This window comes from Chiloscyllium plagiosum, chromosome 22, assembly GCF_004010195.1.
Source record: "Chiloscyllium plagiosum isolate BGI_BamShark_2017 chromosome 22, ASM401019v2, whole genome shotgun sequence".
Taxonomy (NCBI): Eukaryota; Metazoa; Chordata; class Chondrichthyes; order Orectolobiformes; family Hemiscylliidae; genus Chiloscyllium; species Chiloscyllium plagiosum.
In genome coordinates, this window is record NC_057731.1 from 41983346 (window position 1) to 42001484 (window position 18139).

Genomic DNA, 18139 nt, shown 5'->3' on the forward strand with positions numbered 1-18139 from the left:
CAGGAAAATTTACTATATGGAATTGCAAAATCGCAGAGAAGTTAAATGATTACGTTGTTCCTGTTTTCACTGAGGAAGATACAAGCAATCTCCCAGGACTAGACCTCCAGGAGGCAAGGGAGAATGAGGGGTTAGTGGAAATGAGTATGTATAAGAAGATCATACTGAAGAGATTAATGGTGCTGAAAGCTGATACTTTCCAGGACCTGATATTCAACATCAAGAGTGTTGAAAGAGGTGGCTGTAGAGATAGTTGACGCATTGGTAATTATCTTCCAGAATTCTATGGATTTTGGAATGATTCCTGCAGATTAGAAGCTTGCAAATGTCACCCCACTATTTAAGAAGGAAGCAAGAGAAAAAAAACAGCGAACTGCTGACCTATCAGCCTCACACAGTAGCAGGGAAAATGCTAGAATCTATCATAAAGGGCATGGTAAATGGATATTTGGATAAACATGATCTGATCGGGTGTAGTCAGTGTGGAATTATGAATGGAAAATTATATTCGACAATTTGTTGGAGTTTTTTTTACTAACAAAATTGATAAAGGGGAGTTGATGAATGCATTATATTTGGACTTTCAGAAGGCTTTTGATTCTCACAGGAAGTTGGCTAGTAAAATTAAAGTACATGGTACAGGTGGAAACATACTGACATGGACTAATGGTTAGCTAAGAGGCAGAAAGCACAAAGTAGGAATAAGTGAATAATTCTCAAGTTGGTAGATTGTATTTCGTGGAACACCATAAGGATGAGTACTTGGAGTCTCAGCTGTTCATAACATACATCAATGATTTGGAGTTGAGAACCAAATTTAATATTTCCAAATTTGCAGATAATGCAAAGGAAGTAGGAACGCGTGTTGCAAGGAAAATGTAAAACCTTTTCAGAAGGATTTGGGCAGGCTTTGTATTTGGGCAACAATGTGACAGATGGAATATAATGTGGAAAGTGTGAGGTTATCCACGTTGGTAGAAGAACAGATATGGAGAGCATCTCTTAAATAGTATGAGGTTGGAAAATATAGATGTGCAAAGGGGCCTTGGTGTGCTTGTCAATAACTGACTGAAGGCTAATATCTAGCTGCAGCAGGCTGTTAGGAAGATTAGTGCAATGTTAGCCTTTATTGTAAGAGGACTTGAATAAAGTAATGAAGTCATGCTTCAACTGCAGAGAAATTTGGTTAGACTGCACCTGGAGTGTGCAGTTTTGGTCACCTTACCACAGAAAGGATATTCTTGCTAGAGAGGGAATACAACTGAGGCTCATCAGACTTGTTCCTGGGTGGCACGGTGGCACAGTGGTTAGCACTGCTGCCTCACAGCGCCAGAGACCCGGGTTCAATTCCCGACTCAGGCGACTGACTGTGTGGAGTTTGCACGTTCTCCCTGTGTCTGCGTGGGTTTCCTCCGGGTGCTCCGGTTTCCTCCCACAGTCCAAAGATGTGCAGGTCAGGTGAATTGGCCATGCTAAATTGCCTGTAGTGTTAGGTAAAGGGGTAAATGTACGGGAATGGGTGGGTTACGCTTCGGCGGGTCGGTGTGGACTTGTTGGGCCGAAGGGCCTGTTTCCACACTGTAAGTAATCTAATCTAATCTAATCTAATCTAACAACTGAGGCTCATCAGACTTGTTCCTGGGATGATGGGACTGTCCAATGAAAAGAAATTTTCCAAACCACGCCTCAATTTTCTGGAGTACTGAAGAATGAGAAGTGATCTCACTGAAACCTACAAATTTACTAAATTGATTGATGGGGTAGATGCAGCTAAGATGTTTCCCCTGGCTGAGAAGGAGGTGGCATAAGTTCTAATTAAAGGGGATACAATTTATGACCAAGATTAGGAGAATTGTTTTTTGCTCGGAGAATACTTGGGATTCTTTATCCCAAAAGGCTGTGGAAATGCAGTAGTTAAAAGGAGAGGGTGATAAATTTCTGATTATCAATTGTGTGCAGTTAAGGGAGTAATGTAGGTAAAAGGCACTGAGGCCATGATCATGTTGAATTGTAAAACAGGCTCAATGGGCTGAATGGCCTACAATTTCCTATGTTCTTATTTATTATCTACAATTGATCCATTTTCCCTAGGAATATTTTGTTCTTTAAGGCAAGCACTTTATTTGTTGCAAATAATGAATTAATTCTTTAAATATTTGTGATTGCTTATTTATTGTCATTTAATCTAGTTTCCAAACCACTTTCACTAACTGACCTCAAATAGAACCAGAAGTAGACCTTAAGGAATCTGCTTTGCCATTCAATACTTTAAAAGCTAATCCTCACACCACGTTCTCACTCATTTCACAGAATCCTTGATTCTTGAGAGGTAGAAAATATATTTCCCAAGGCCTGAAAGGTATCTAATGACTGAGATTCCATAGCTGTTGAGGATATAAAATCCCAAACATTCACAATCCTTTTAATGAAGAAATTTCAAATCTCAGTCCAAAATGATTAAACCCTTTCCTGAAACTATGACCCTGCACTTTAGATTCCTTGAACTAGTCGAAGCAATCCCTCAGCATCCACACCCTCCAGTTCTTTCAGATTCATGCGCATTTCAACTAGGTTGCCTCTCATTCTTCTAAACGCCAAGGAATATATACACAATTTGTTCAGCCTTTCCTCATAAGAAAACCCTCTCATCACAATTCAAGAATTTTTTTTTAAATGTGGAGACCAAGCTGCACAATGTGCACCAGATGTGGTTTCATCTGGTGAGATTAAAAGGATGACGGGGATATGCTATCAAATAAGTGAGGAGTATAGGGTGACAGCGGCAAGGTGATAGGTGCCTCAGGGTTAGAGCATTTGTGGGTGAGGTTTCAATATGACATAGGGACATGTAAAGTTTTGTTTTCTTCCTTTATCACCTTCCAAGTCACTCATTAGATTACATGACCTCAGGGCATTTCCCACTCTCCTGCAATAATGCTACAAAAATTACATTTACAATCTTGCTGAAAACAGGGTTTAAATATCCTAAAGCCTCTTTGAAACATTTGGAGAGAAGGTAAGTATACAACATGATTGAGTGTGGGGGTCAGGGTGACAGATGGTGTGAGCAGAATCGGGTAAGGGGAGGGGTGTAGAGTGACAGGTATGGGAGAGATAAGGTGGCAAAGTTATCGTCTCAATGAAATCTGTAGACCCTACTCAAAATTTTACTTCTCTCTAATTTTCTATCAACAATAGTTAGAGTAAGCTGAGTAGACTGTGAAAGGAGTTTAGCAGCAAAGGTGGTTGAGGGACAATGGCAGATCTTTAAGAAAATTATTCATGGCTCTTAACAAATACATATCCCAGTGAGTAACAGCATAATATGAAGGGGTAAAAAACAACCATAAATAACCAGGCAAGTTAAGGATGAAAAATCATACAATGTGGCAAGGATTTATGCTAAGCCAGAGGATTGGGAATGTTTTAAAGATCAACAAAACATGATGAAAAAATAATAAAGGAGGAGAATATAAAATGTGAGGATAAACTTGCAAGTAATATCAAGACTGACAGCAAGAGCTTCTTTAAATAAATAAGAAGGAAAAGAGAGACTAAAGACAACATAAACCCTTCAGAGAACCAGGAAATGGCAGAGGAGCTGAATAAATATTTTGCCTCAGTCTTCATGGTCCAAGATATTAACAGCATTCCAAAAACAAAACACAACAACTATCACTGGACAAAAAGTGCTCGGCACACTAATGGGACTAAAGACTGATAAGTCCTCTGGACCTGATGGGATGCACCCTAGGATATTAAAGAAGGTAGCTACAGAGATGGTGGATGCACTGGTAGTAATCTTCCAGGAATCCTTAGATTCTGAGAAAGTCCAATAAGTTTAGAAAACTGCCAATGTAACACCTTTATGCAAGAGGTGTATGAGATAGAGGATTGGCTAATCAATAGAAAACAGAGTTGGATTAAATGGGCATTTACAGGATGGCAAACTGTAACTATCAGAATACGACAGGGATCTATTATTTACAAATATATTAATTACTTGGATGAGTAAAGTGAATGCACAATAGCCAAGCTTGCAGATGACACAATAATAAGTGGGAAGGCAAGTAGTAAGGATGACATAAACAGCCTGGAGAGTAACATAAACAGGCTAAATGAGTGGGCAAAAACTTGGGCAGATAGAATACAATGTGGGTAATGTGAGGAGCTGAATATTATTCAAATGAAGAAAGCTACAGTGTAGAAGAATTTGGGAGTCCACCTGCATTAATCACAAAAAAACCCATACAAGTTTATAGATAATAGGGAAGGCAAATAGAATGTTGATCTCAATGGGAATGAGGTTAAAAATGTAAGGAAATCTAAGTTAAATTATACAAGGCACTAGACAGACCACATCTGGAATACTGTGAACAGTTATGTTCACCTTTTATCTAAGGAAAGATATACTGAATTGGGGCTAGTCCTTAGAAAATCCATTAGGTGATCCCAAGTATGGAAGGACTGTCTTAAAAGAAGAAGCTGATGGGATGTTCTTGTACTGACAGGAGTTCAGAAGAATGACAGGCAACATTATTGAAACATACCAGATTCTTAGAGGCCTTATCCGGTAAATGCAGAATGCCTATGGCTAGGACCAGAGGCATAACCTCAGAGTGAGAGGATGCCCATTTAAGACATTTAATTTCTTCTCTTCGACTGCAGTGTATCTGTGGAATTTTTTTACCACAGAGGACTGTCGAGACTGGGTTTACATATATTCATATACATTTTTTAATGTTTTTGACAGATTTTTAGTCAGTAATGGAATCAAGGGTAATGGGAAAAAGGCTGGAAAGTGGGGTTGACAATTATCACATCAGCCATGATTTTACTGAATGGTGTAGGAGATTCAATGGAATGAATAGCTTCTTTTGTTCCTATGTCTTATGGTATTATAATGTCCAATTAATGAACTTTTACAATTTTAAATATATGTCAGTGGTACTTTGCTAAATTGCCAAATTATAAACATTTAAAATTAGAGGCAAAAAATGTACTTTCAGTCACATACCAATGTTTGCCCTCTGTGGAGCGACCCGGGCAACAGCCGGAGACCCTGAAGCTCCTCGGCCGAGTCTTTTCTCTACTGTCGTCAATACAGTTGCATCACCATTTGTCTGTTCGCAAGGCAGTGGAAGACTGATTTCCTTTGCCGTGAGTGGAGGATGATCATAAAAATTAGATTCGTTTTCTGTCTGAACATCTTTTTCACTGCATGATTTTTTGTTCAGTAGGTTACTGATCTCCATTATATTTCCAATGATCTCTACTGGCCCAGTAAGAGGCTTTTTTCTTGGAGTAAGATCATCCTTCACTTTTCTTAAATAAGATGCTGGTGCCCATCCCTCTTTGCCTTGATATCTAGAAAAAAGTGATTTATAAATGAACCAAGATGTTTTTGTACATTTGTCTCAATTACAATAAATACTCAAGCTTTAAACAGTCAGTTAGTGTTCTGAGATATCCTACTGAATATACATCCACTCAAAGTAAAATTGTCCCCCTTTCCAAGTGCTGAATAGATCCAAGCTAGGTAGTGACGTACAAGACACCAATTATTTTCCTTGACAGTAGATATTGCACAGGATGCAATCCCTGCTTCCTGTACTCTAGTGTCCCAGATCACTCTCCTACACCTTCTCAGCAAATTAAAAAAGACTATGAACCAAATTAAGAAATTGATAACAACTTAAAGAAGCATTGTAATGAAAGCAAAAACACCTGAACAGAAATGTATCAACTTAAATTAGAATGTTATTCCAAGTGCTGATAATGTAATCCAGCCCCGATATATCACGATGAAAGTGGAACTTATAAATTAAAATTTAAATAATATCACTTTAGAATTCAAAACAGATGAAGTTGCTGCTGGTTATTTATGTGAATGACTTTCTTTTAAAAAAGGGTCAGAAATTCCTTCTTATACAGTAAAATAATCCAGGATATATCAGAGAGCAGGTGTCTACAAAGTAATGTTAATGGAAAGATGTTTATCATGAAGTTTCTTTTCAATTCACAAGAATCTAGATGAGATCTTTAAGGTTAAACTGAGGAAGTCGACAGATAAATTGCAAGTTAAAATAAAAACAGCATCTCGTAATAATGAGATGCTGAAAATGATTACTAATATTTAGAATTAGGAAGAAAATCTGAAATTGAGATAGGACTGGCTAAGATTTAGTTAGAAATGAAAAGTCATGAGTCAAAGGGAAAATAGAGAGGAAGCAAAATTTTAAAAAATGAAGAAAGGAAAAATGGAAGTAGTGGAGAAAGAAAAGCAAGGAACAATGGAAAGAGAAAGGAATAAAAATAACAGTGGAATGGGAAATAGAACTAAAAAATCTTGAACTCTCAAGTGATAAGGAAATCAGACAGCATAACACAGGCACAAAAAAGCTTACAGTAAAGGAAGAACCTAATAGTAAAAGCTCAGAGGATGATTTTGATTCCAATGAACAATTTGACTTAACTAAATACCTATGTTTAGTGCTTATATTTATTAAGGATGAACTTGAAAGATAAGTCACCTCATTTGAAAATATAACTTGGAAGACAAAGTGACCAAAACATGTTTTGACTTAATTGTTACAAAATATTTTTGAGAGGTACAATATGAATGTATATGCCAGTTTGTCTAAAAACAATCTGAAGACTATAGAACTGTTAAAAGTAATACTCACTGATTAAGATCTTGACTTTGAAACTTATAAATTAAAATTTAGGACTACAAGAAACATACCTATTCAAACATTTGTACAGTCTGCAAGAGAAGAAGAAATGCTGTAGGATCAGCAGTTTAGATCATTGAAGGGAGAGAACAATTTTGAGAATGTATGGCTCATTGACTATGGAAGAATTCAAAATAGCATTTCAGTCACCTTTCAATTATCTGATGGGCATCAAATTTCAAAAATCAGAGAAGCAGCATTTCCAGCAGATAACTAAGAAACCTTGCTTCATCATGTTTACCTAATATACTGGAGTGTTTTTGAGGTTTTAACTTGTAGAATCCATAAGAAAGAATCAGGGATATGTGTATTTGGATTTCAAGGTTGCTTTTCATAGGTCCATGGAAGCGGGCAAAATTAAAGAGATGGGATTGAGGATAATATACTGGCATGGACTGAAAATTGATCGGCAGACCAGAAACAGAAAATGGGAATAAATTGGTCTTTTTCCAGTTGGCAGGGATGACTATAGGTGTACTGCAGGGATCAGTGCCTAGGCCCAGCTACATATTTAATATATATATAAAGGAATCAAATTCTATATATTCCCAAGTTTTGTGATGACACAAAACTAAGTGGGATTGTAAGTTATGAGGAAGATGCAAGAAGGCTTCAGGACTATCAGATAAGTTTGGCAAACTCATGTCAGATGCAGTATAAAGTGGATAAATGTTAACTTATGCATTTGGCATGAAAAATAGAAAGACAGAATTAGCGTGAGGGTTAGGGTTATTACTTAAATGGTGATTATATGGGAAATATGGATGTACATAACGATCTGAGTATCCTTGTCCACTAGTCAATGGAAGTAAACAAGCACATACAGCAAGCAATTAGGAAGCAAATGGTATGTTTGCCTTCATTGTAAGAGGATTTGAGTTTAGAAGTAGGGATGTCTTACTGAAATTTACAAGGTCTTGGTGAGACTGCACATGGAGAGCTATGATTTGGTCTCCCTACCCTATTAAAGAATATACTTGTCATAAAAGGAGTTCAGCGAAAATTCACAAGGCTAATACCGGGAATAGGAGAAAGTGAGGACTGCAGATGCTGGAGATCAGAGCTGAAAATGTGTTCCTGGAAAGGCGCAGCAGGTCAGGCAGCATCCAAGGAGCAGGAGAATCGACGTTTCGGGCATGAGCCCTTCTTCAGGAAATAGCAGAACTTACATATGAGAAGGAATTGGCTCCATTGGGCTTGTATTCACTAGTGTTTATGAAAGGAGATCTGATTAAAGTGGTTACAATTCTAACACGGCTAGACAAAATAGATGCAAGGGAGCTGTTTCCGCTGGTTCAGGAGTCTGGAACGAGGGATCACAATCTGAGATTATGGATAGGCCATTTAGAACTAAGACGAGGAAACATTTCATCATTCAGCAGGTGGTCAACTGTGGAATTCTCTACCCCTGAAGGTTGTGGAAGCCAGGTCACTGAGTATATTCAATAAAGATTGATCAATCTTTATATGTTGGAACATCAAGGTTTATGGAGAGAAAGCAGGGATATGGCGTTGAGATAGAGGATCAGCCATGATCATATTGAATGATGGAGCAGTCTCAAAGGACCAAATGTCCTTCTTTTACTTCCAGTTTCTATGTCTATCTTACGCATACATTCATAGGTGGGAATATGCTTATAAAGAAATCGACAAGGAAACTAGAGGAATGGAATACCTTCAAATTGAAAAGGTGTGGATGTTAGGGAACAAGCAAAAGGACACCAAAGTAGTAAAGGGGAAAGACTAGAAACAGAATGCAGTACAAAAAAATGCTTCAATTGTAATAGGGCAGGGTATACTAAAGCCAATTGCTGTCAGTTAAATAGAAGACCAACTGCAGCAATAAGAATGTCAAAGGAATTAGGAAAGGAAAAAGCTTAAAATAAAATGAGAACATGCTTCCTTAGAATTTACTATGATAATTCAAAAAATTCTTCCAATTCTTGTTGAAGAGAATCAGAACAATACATATTCTGGATATTTTATTTCAAAAACATAGTTATCAATCTGAAACTTTTCTGAACTGCCTCCAACTCATTAACATCCTTCCTTAAGTGAGGAGGCTATACACAATATTTGAGATGTGGTCTCATCAAAATCCTGTATAACTGAAACATAGAAGTTTCAGTTGTTATGCTTTTATGTTCAATTAGTCTTATAACAAAAGATATCAGCATTCCATTAACATTCTTAATTTCTTGCTGCATTTGCATACTAGCTTTCAGTGACTCATGTATTGGAAACTGGAATTCTGCCCATTTTCTCCATAGTCTGCTTTTTTATTATCACTGCCAAAGTGAACAACTTCACATTTTCCTACATTTTATTCCATCTGCCAGATCTTGTCCAATCACTCAACACAGTTATATATCCCTGCAACAATTTCATCAAACATACTTTCCTCGCTATTTTTGTGTCAGTTGTAAATTTAGCTATCATGCCTTTATTCCCCTCACCTAAGAAACTGATATACATTATGAAAAGCCAGCACAGAGTTCAGCGGGACTTTACTTTTCATATCCTGCCAATCACAAAAGCATCGAAAGCTCCTACTGTGTGCAGTAATCTTCTTTTTGCAGTAAGTGTTTACATGGCACCTTGTCAAATGTCTTCTGGGAATCCAAATTCAGGATATCTACAGGGTCCCCTTTAACCACAGCACATGTTAATCCTTCAAAAAGCCACAATGAATTGGTTCAACATGATTTCCAGTTCACAAAACATGCTAACTCTTCCCAAATACCTTGAGGTTTTTTTCACGTGAGGACACACACACACATACACACAAGATGAATGATAGAACTGATGATTGACATTACTTTCCCACTATTTCAAGCATTGACAGTCGATAGTTTATTAGTTGTTGAATGGCTGTTAACAGTTAAACTCACCACAGGTTGCAATCGTACAAAATGTACCATGCAAACTCGCCATTAGGAAAACCCTTTACAGAAACCAGAACAGCTTCTTGGCAGGTTCAAATCATCACTCACTTCAATAAAACCTCCGTGTCGGACACCAGCACCAACATCCCAGACATGCTCCAATATTCCATAGGTACTGGCCAAATGCACCCCATGTCCACAGAAATTAGCACCTGACATGTGCCAGCCTATGATTAAACCTCTTAAAGGACGCTACTACATTTCAATGCCTCATCTCTGACTGCACCAGCATCTATCATGGCAATGCTATAGCAAGGAAACTATTCAATCAGGAACACAAACCCAGCTCATAGACTGGACCAATCTGCTTCTATGGGCTCTTTGCTTGATGTCATAGCACTTAATACTTTTGGGTCTTCCCAATTGCTCACAGCAACCTTACCTTAACTTGTCTTACCTCGCCTTTTTTGTGCTTTGCCCCCTCTGCTGGAGACACCTAGATCATTATACTGCCTTGCCATATCATTTAACCCAGACACAAAGCCAGGAAGCTTGCCACAACTGTCAGCAAGCCTCAGTCTAATCAAGAGGTACAGCCTTCACTATCCTGGCACAGCAAAGCCTCTGATACTAGTCTAGGTCCTGCTTAGGGTAGTCAGTGTAAGGATCTTTAGCTCATAAGGGGTGAGGAGTTGAATGACAGGTAGTTCACCACCTGTCTTGACTTTTTCTGACTGACCCTGGGCTGTTGTGCTCCTGGAATGAGAGAGAAGCTGCTATTATTTGGTTTATTTATTATCGTGTATATCTTGTTACAAAATACAGTGAAAAGTGTTATATTGTGTCTCCACTCACTGGCACCATTGTAAAACAAAGAAAAATAAATGAAATCATAGAATACAAAGGCAGCAACATGAAGAAATAAAGAAAATGTCCAATTTTACGGTCTTTTTTGGTAAGTGCTCCATTATGGGCCATAGGCCTGATGGCCAGTAACAAGTTTCCTTTGCCATGCCATCAGCACTGGAAAGAAAGTCACCACTCTTTGGCGCCACCTCGTCTTCACCGACATAATGAGCACCATCTTGGTAACACACTTCATTGCAAAACCGGAACAAACAAAACAGCAGAAATAAAGGAAACAAAACCAAAAGGAATGAGAAACATCCAGATATTAAAGTCTTATTTTCAATCTTATCTCCATGCAGGCACGCAGGCCAAGCCACAGCCTGAAGTCTCTGGAGGAGCTGAGTACTTGTTGCATCTGACGCTATCACCTCTGATTTCCTCTTGTTGCTGCCACTGCCTCCGACTTTGTAACTCCCGCTGCCAAAACCGGATCCTGGAACATGCTCAGGCAGGAGCCAATCGCAGCCTCCAATCGCCAGGTCCTGGAACATGCTTGGGCAGGGCCCACTTGTCGGGTTCTGTAATATGCTCAGACAAAGCCAGTCACCATTGCTTCACTGAAGCAAAAGACTTTAAACGAAAAGGAGAAAAAGAAGAAAAAGCAAGAAGGAAAGAAAAAGAAAAGCAGACGGAAATAAATAAGCTCACAAGTGCTAATGCAGTGCTGGCATCTTGGACTGACAATTATGGACAATGAAATTTTTGAAGAACATTAACTTTTTTCTGACAGTACTGGGCATTCCTATGGATGGCTGAGACTGCTTCAATACTAGTGGTAACCTCAGACCAGGCTGGCATGGTCTGATGTCTTAGCCTCCACTGCAGGTCCTAAGGGAAAATAAAGTTCTCCCTTTGCACCAGTCCAGGACAATGCCTGCTAAGAAGGATGAGGCTTTTCACCTTTTCATATCCGGGCAAATATCAGGAACCACGCAGGGCAGCTCCAGATTGACAGTGCTTGTCTTGGTGTATAACAGTCTTTTAAATATGGCACCAGAACCAGGGATGCTGGTCAATGCTGGGATCGCCAGTGAGTGGTGAGTTGCTCTGGAAATGTTAAGATAGATTGGAAATTGAATATGATCCTTGCTGTGAATGCTCAAACAGTAATTAATAAGCAAGTTTGGCAAGATATGTTGAGAAGACTTGCTTGGCCTGGCAGTGAGATTCACTCCACTAAACTCAATGCAACTTGCCCTGCCTATATCATTTTCAAATTTTGTATTACTGATTGTGGAATGAAATTGGAAAAGAACATTTTTAAAAGCCAGGAATTGTTGAAGAATTGCTGCACTTCTTAAAAGCAAGTTACCTGACATTGTAAATGCTTTTAAACAGCTGTTTGTTCAGTAAATGAGAGGAGATTTGCAGACAGCTGCAGCCAAGGGTTGTACACAAATGCCATCCTGTATATTTTGCAAGCAAGTGAAAGTATCTGGAGAAGGTGAATAAAGAAGTACCACATCTGGCCAAGCCAATAGGGCCACCCCATCAAACTCTGTGAATTGGGACCATTTAACTATGGTCCCTTCACCTATAACACATATGTTTCTTTTAACCAGCCAATGTTTGTCTATATGGGCATGTAAGGGAAAATGTATGAGTGGGTTAGAGTATTAATTAATACAGATATATATCGATGGCTCATAACTGTTAGACATAGTTAGACTTCATTTATTTGAAATAAATAGTAATTTATTTATTTGAAATAATAATAATTCTTATTAAGTAGAGAAAAAAAATCATGTCCATGCTTTCTGTTAACACTGGTCTAAAAGACAAGTAAATTTGTAAATTCTGTTTACTTTTTAAGATCTTTAAGTTTTGTGATGATTCCAGAAATAGTGGGGTTTGATTTCCAGCACACTACCCCAGTAAAATATAAAGGTAAAGTTGCAATTGTCTTGCCAGATCAAATGGCTGCTCTGTCATTAGACAGAAATGAATGGTAGTGATCTAACTTGCTGGTTACCACACCTCAGGTGAGAATACAGGCTGAGAAGGACAGTCCTCCATGGTAACCTCAGCCGGAGCAGGTAACAACTTTCACAGCCCTCAGGATTTTATATGTTTCAATCAAGTTGACTCTTACTCTTTTACACTCCAGTAGATACTAGTCTAGCCTTTCCAACCTTTCCTCACAAGACAACCTGTCCATTCTAAGTATAAATCTGGTAAACCTTTGATCTACTTCAAGGAAGTCTGGCAGCATGCATGGATAAAGAAAGAGAATCAACACTTTGAGTCTGATATGACTCTTCTTCAGAACTGAAAGGGGCTGGAAAATGTTTTTCATGCTGCTGTCAGAGAGACGAAGGAGAAGCAAGATGGTGAGGGTGCCCAGAGCAAAGGACAAAATGACTGCAAACATGGCAAAGGAGAAATAGAGATGTATAACAGGTGTAAATGTTAGTTATGAAAAGGAGAAAATGTAAACAACATTACCATGGCAAAGGTTCTAATAAAAAAGGGGGTGTTCCTCCTTCAGCTTGTGTTGAGCTTCATTATAACACTGGCACAAAGTTTGCAGTCATTTTGTTACACTATTTGTACTTAACTCTGCTTGTGATAAATGATAATATTCTATTAGCTTTCCTAATTACTTGCTGCACTTCTATATTAGCCTTTTAAGATTTATGCACAGCAACATCCAGATCCCTCACCTCAGAGCTCTGAAATCGCTAGACATATAGTTATTCTTTTATTATTCTTCCTGCCAAAATTGATAACACATTTTCCCACATTATACTTTATTTACTCTCTGCTTCCTGTCAGCTAGCCAATTTACCATCCATGCCAATATGCTACCCACTTCTATTTTCCACAATTGTCTTTGATGTGGCATATTTTCAATGCCTTCCGAAAACCTAAGAACAGTACACTCATTTGATTCTCTTTTATGGACAGTACATGTTGTTTCCTCTAAGAACTCCAACAGATTGATTAAACATGATTTTCCTTTCACAAAACTATGTTGTCTCTGTTTGATTACGTTGGACTAATATATGTGTCCTGCCATGACTTATAAATAATACCTTCTATTATTTTCCCTATGATAGGTGTAAAGCTATCTGGCCTGTAGTTTCCTGATTTCTCTTTGTCTCCCTTTCTGAATAAAGGAGTTACATTTACTCTCTTCCAATCCAATGGGGCCTTCCTCAAATATAGCAAGTTTTGGAAAATTAAAATCAATAAACCAACCATCTCACAAGCCACTTCCTTTAAGAACCTCGAATGAAGTCCATCAGGACATGGGCATTTGTCTGTCTGCAGCTCCAACAATTTACTCAGTACCATTTCTCTGGTGACTGTAATTTTCAAGTCTTCCTTCCTCCTTCCCACTTCCTGATTGGGATGTTAATGTATTATCTATAGTGAAGACTAATACAAAATGCCTGTACAATTCATCTGCCATCCCTTAACTTTCTGTTCTCCAAACTCACTTTCTTAACTCTTTTCTTTTAAAATATTTATAGAAATTCTTACTTGTATTTCAAAAGAACACAAAGTTTAACTGGAGACAGTAAGTCAGTGACACTTTCAGACAGGTCATCCAGTTTGTGGAGTTAATAAAGCTATTAGAGATGAACACAGACAGTCAGAGAGATACGCTGCTTGAAGCAACAGCATATGCCCCACTGTTTTCCTTGAAATTTCTCTTCTCAAAATTTGAGAGATGATAATCCACTGATGGCCTTGTCATTGCAAGCAGATAATTCCTAAATAAAAATTCAAAATCTACATCATTGCTAATGTTGCCCTCTTGTTTAAGAAGGGGAGCAGGAAAAGTCCAGGTACTTATAGGCCGGTGAGCCTGACGTCAATGGTAGGGAAATTGCTGGTGAAGATACTAAGGGATAGGATCAATTCCCATTTGGAAGAAAATGGGCTTATTAGTGATAGGCAACAGGGTTTTGTGTAGGGAAGGTCATGTCTTACCAACTTAATAGAATTCTTTGAGGAAGTGACAAAGTTAAGTAATGAGAGAAGGGCTGTAGATGTCATATATATGGACTTCAGTAAGGTGTTTGATAAGCTTCCCCATGGCAGGCTGATGCAGAAAGTGAAGTCGCATGGGGTCCAGGGTATACTAGCTAGATGGATAAAAACTGGCTGGGCAACAGGAGACAGAGAGTAGAAGTGGAAGGGAGTTTCTCAAAATGGAGAACTGTGACCAGTGGTGTTTGTGATATACATAAATGATCTGGAAGAAGGTATAGGTGGTCTGATTAGCAAGTTTACAGATGACACTAAGATTGGTGGAGTAGCAGATAGTGAAGGAGACTGTCAGAGAATACAGTAGAATATAGATAGATTGGAGAGTTGGGTGGTGAAATGGGAGATGGAGTTCAATCTGGGCAAATGCGAGGTGATGCATTTTGAAAGATCCAAATCAAGAGCGAATTGGAAAAGTCCTGGGGAAAATTGATGTACAGAGAGATCTGAGTGTTCAGGTCCATTGTACCCTGACAGTAGCAATGCAGCTCAATAGACTGGTCAATAAGGCATACGGCATGCTTTCTTTCATTGGTCGGGGTATTGAGTACAAGAGTTGGCAGGTCATGTTACAGCTGTCTAAGACTTTGGTTCGGCCACATTTGGAATACTGTGTACGTTCTGGTTGCCACATTACCAAAAGGATGTGGATGCTTTGGAGAGGGTGCAAAGGAGGTTCACCAGGATGTTGCCTGGTATGGAGGGTGCTAGCTATGAAGAGAGGTTGAATAGATTAGGATTATTTTCATTAGAAAGATGGAGGTTCAGCGGGGACCTGATTGAGGTCTACAAAATCATGAGCGGTATAGACAGGGTGGATAGTAAGAAGCTTTTTCCCAGAGCGGGGGACTCAATTACTAGGGATCACAAGTTCAAAGTGAGAGGGGAAAAGTTTAAGGGAGATATGCATGGAAAGTTCTTTACACAGAGGGTAGTGGATGCCTGGAACGCATTGCCTGTGGAGGTGATAGAGGTGGGCACAATAGCGTCATTTAAGATGTATTTAGACAGATACACGAAAGGGCAGGGACCAGAGGGATACAGATCCTTAGAAAATAGGCAACAAGTTAAGATAGAGTATCTGGATCGGTGCAAGCTGGGAGGGTCTGTTCCTGTGCTGTAATTTTCTTTATTCTTGTACTTTGCACTGTCTCCGGAAAAGTAAACACAGCCACTCATAATTCATCTAGCTAGGCACCCCAACACCATCAACTTGTGTCCAACTACAAACAGTTAGACAATCTGTGACTGATAGTATTTTTCTGAATTTAACTTTAACTTGGCCAAATGTACTGCAGAGTTTTTAATATTGGTTTCCCAGACATCCAGGTTGTGTGCCTGTATTATTTTTCAAGATGAGTAGTTGCATATATTTGCACAGGATAATTGTTTTGTAAATGACCTTTCGTTAGTTGCTTAAGTTATGTCCACAATAAACTAGTTCTTAAACTTAAGGAACATAGCTAATTTGAATCTGAACAATATAGAGTCTGATATAATTGGCAATATCATGCCTCTTTTTAATTTCAAACTTTGTTGTGACCAGTACAGGAGTCAGACAAGAAAATGAAGTGGTTCACTCCTCCTAACCGAGAACACAGTAATGTCTTGCTATTAGTTACTGCACAGTCCTTTATGATAAACTGAATGTTTGTAGTTAATATCTTTTAATACCTGTAAAATGTTTTATAGATTTGAGGCAAGAAACCAAGCACTGAAATAATTCATTCGCAATGTGGAAATGTAGTGAGAGTAGAGCAATACATGGAGGAAGAATGGCACTAGGCTTACTCCAGATTGCTGTCTTCCTTTGTTGTACTGAGTAACTTACACACAAATTGCTGTTGCCAGGTCAATTAATTTACTCATATTAACTAAAGAAATAAGATCAAAAACAGAACTACAGTGTTCCGAGCTTGCTCTATCATTCAAAATAATTATGGTTGATCGTTTGCCCCAACTTCACTTTCTTATCCACCTCTTGATTCTGAGACACCAACAATCAATCTCAGTCTTTAACATATTCACTGATGAAACAACCACAAACTCTAGCACAAACAATTCAAAATCTCACACTTATTCAAGTGAAGACAACTGAGTTCCCCTTTCCCAGCAAGAGAAACAACCTCTCAGAGTCTTTCCTATCAAGTCCATTCAGAATTTTCTGTTTTATACTGAGACCAGCTGGTCTTGAAGCAGTACTCAGTACTATAATCAGGATTTTGTCAGCACCTTCAAATTTAATTTATTAAACGCTTTCATTTATTATTTTTTGTCATACAGAGTTAATTGGATTGACTGAACTGTTTTAATCACCCGTGGGAAGTCGGCATTGCTAGCTGATCAGCTTTTATTTTCCGCCCCTACTTTCCCTTAGAAGGTGGTACTGAGCTGCCTTCTTGAACCGCTGCAGTCCACATGCTATAGGTTGACCCACAATCTCCTTAGGGAGAGAATTCCAGGATTCAGACCCAGTGATAATGAAGGAATGGTGATATATTTCCAAGTCAGGATAGTGAGTGACTTAGAGGGACTGCAAGTGGTGGTGTTCTTATGTGCCTGATGCCCTTGTCCTTTTCGGTGGAAGTGGTCATGGGTTTGGAAAGTATTGTCTCAGGATCTTTGGTGATTTAAAAAAATTCATACATGGGATGAGGGCTTCACTGGCTAGGCAGCATTTATTGCGCATCCCTAAATGCCCAGAGGTCAATTAAAAGTCAACCACATTGCTGTGGGTCTGGAGTCAAATGTAGGCCAGACCAGGTAAGAATGGCAGCTTCCTTCCCTGAAAAGCATTAGTGATTCAGATGTGTTTTTCCCAACAATCAACAGTGGATTCATGGTCTTCATTAGACACTTCAAATTCCACTGTCTGCCACGGCAGGATTTGAACCCGGGTCCCAAGAACATTATCTGGATTAAGAGTCCAGTGATAATATCACTAAGCCATCACCTTCCCTATATATAGTTTGTCTTACATCATATAGATAGGATACACAGAGCTGCTACTGAGCATCAATGATGGAGAGAGTGTGTGCTTGTGGATCTGGTGCTAATCAAGTGGGCTGCATTGTCCTGGATAGTGTCAAGCTTCTTGAGTCTTGCTGCAGCTGCCCCAGCCAGGCAAATGGGGATTATTCCATCACACTATTGACCTGTGTCTTGTAGATGGTGGACAGGCTTTGGAGAGTCAGGAAGCAAATTATTTGCTGCATATTTCTAGCATCTTAGCTGCTGTGGAAGCCACTGTGTTTGTGTCTATTTGAGTTTCTGATCAATGGTAACCCCAAAGATGTTGTTACTGGGAGCTACATGGATAGGAACACCATTGAATGTCAAGGAGTAATGGTTACAGTGGAATCTAGGAAATAGTGCTAAAGGAGACTAAGCCCATGAACTTGTCTAACAGGTTTAAGATTCTTGCTCCCTGTGTCGATGAGAATGGAGTCTTTAGGAAGGATGAGTAAACTGACCATAGCACCATTGTACAGAAGAGGGAGACAAGAGAAATGTAGTTGTTATGGGGTAAAGTATACACAGGGGAATAGACACTGTTCTCTGTGACCAAGATCAAGAGTCCTAAAGGCTGTACTGCCTGCCTGGTGCCAGGGTTCA

At 38.9% G+C, this 18139-nt stretch overlaps 1 protein-coding gene across 2 annotated transcripts in view; it reads right to left on the bottom strand.

Annotated features, from left to right (window-relative positions):
- Positions 1-18139, bottom strand: part of sh3pxd2aa (SH3 and PX domains 2Aa) — a 310500-nt gene that overhangs the window by 19068 nt on the left and 273293 nt on the right. For both annotated transcript variants that reach the window (XM_043712866.1, XM_043712867.1), the window contains one exon: positions 5018-5367. In XM_043712866.1, coding sequence (XP_043568801.1) covers positions 5018-5367 — 350 coding nt within the window. The remainder of the gene's footprint in view (positions 1-5017; positions 5368-18139) is intronic.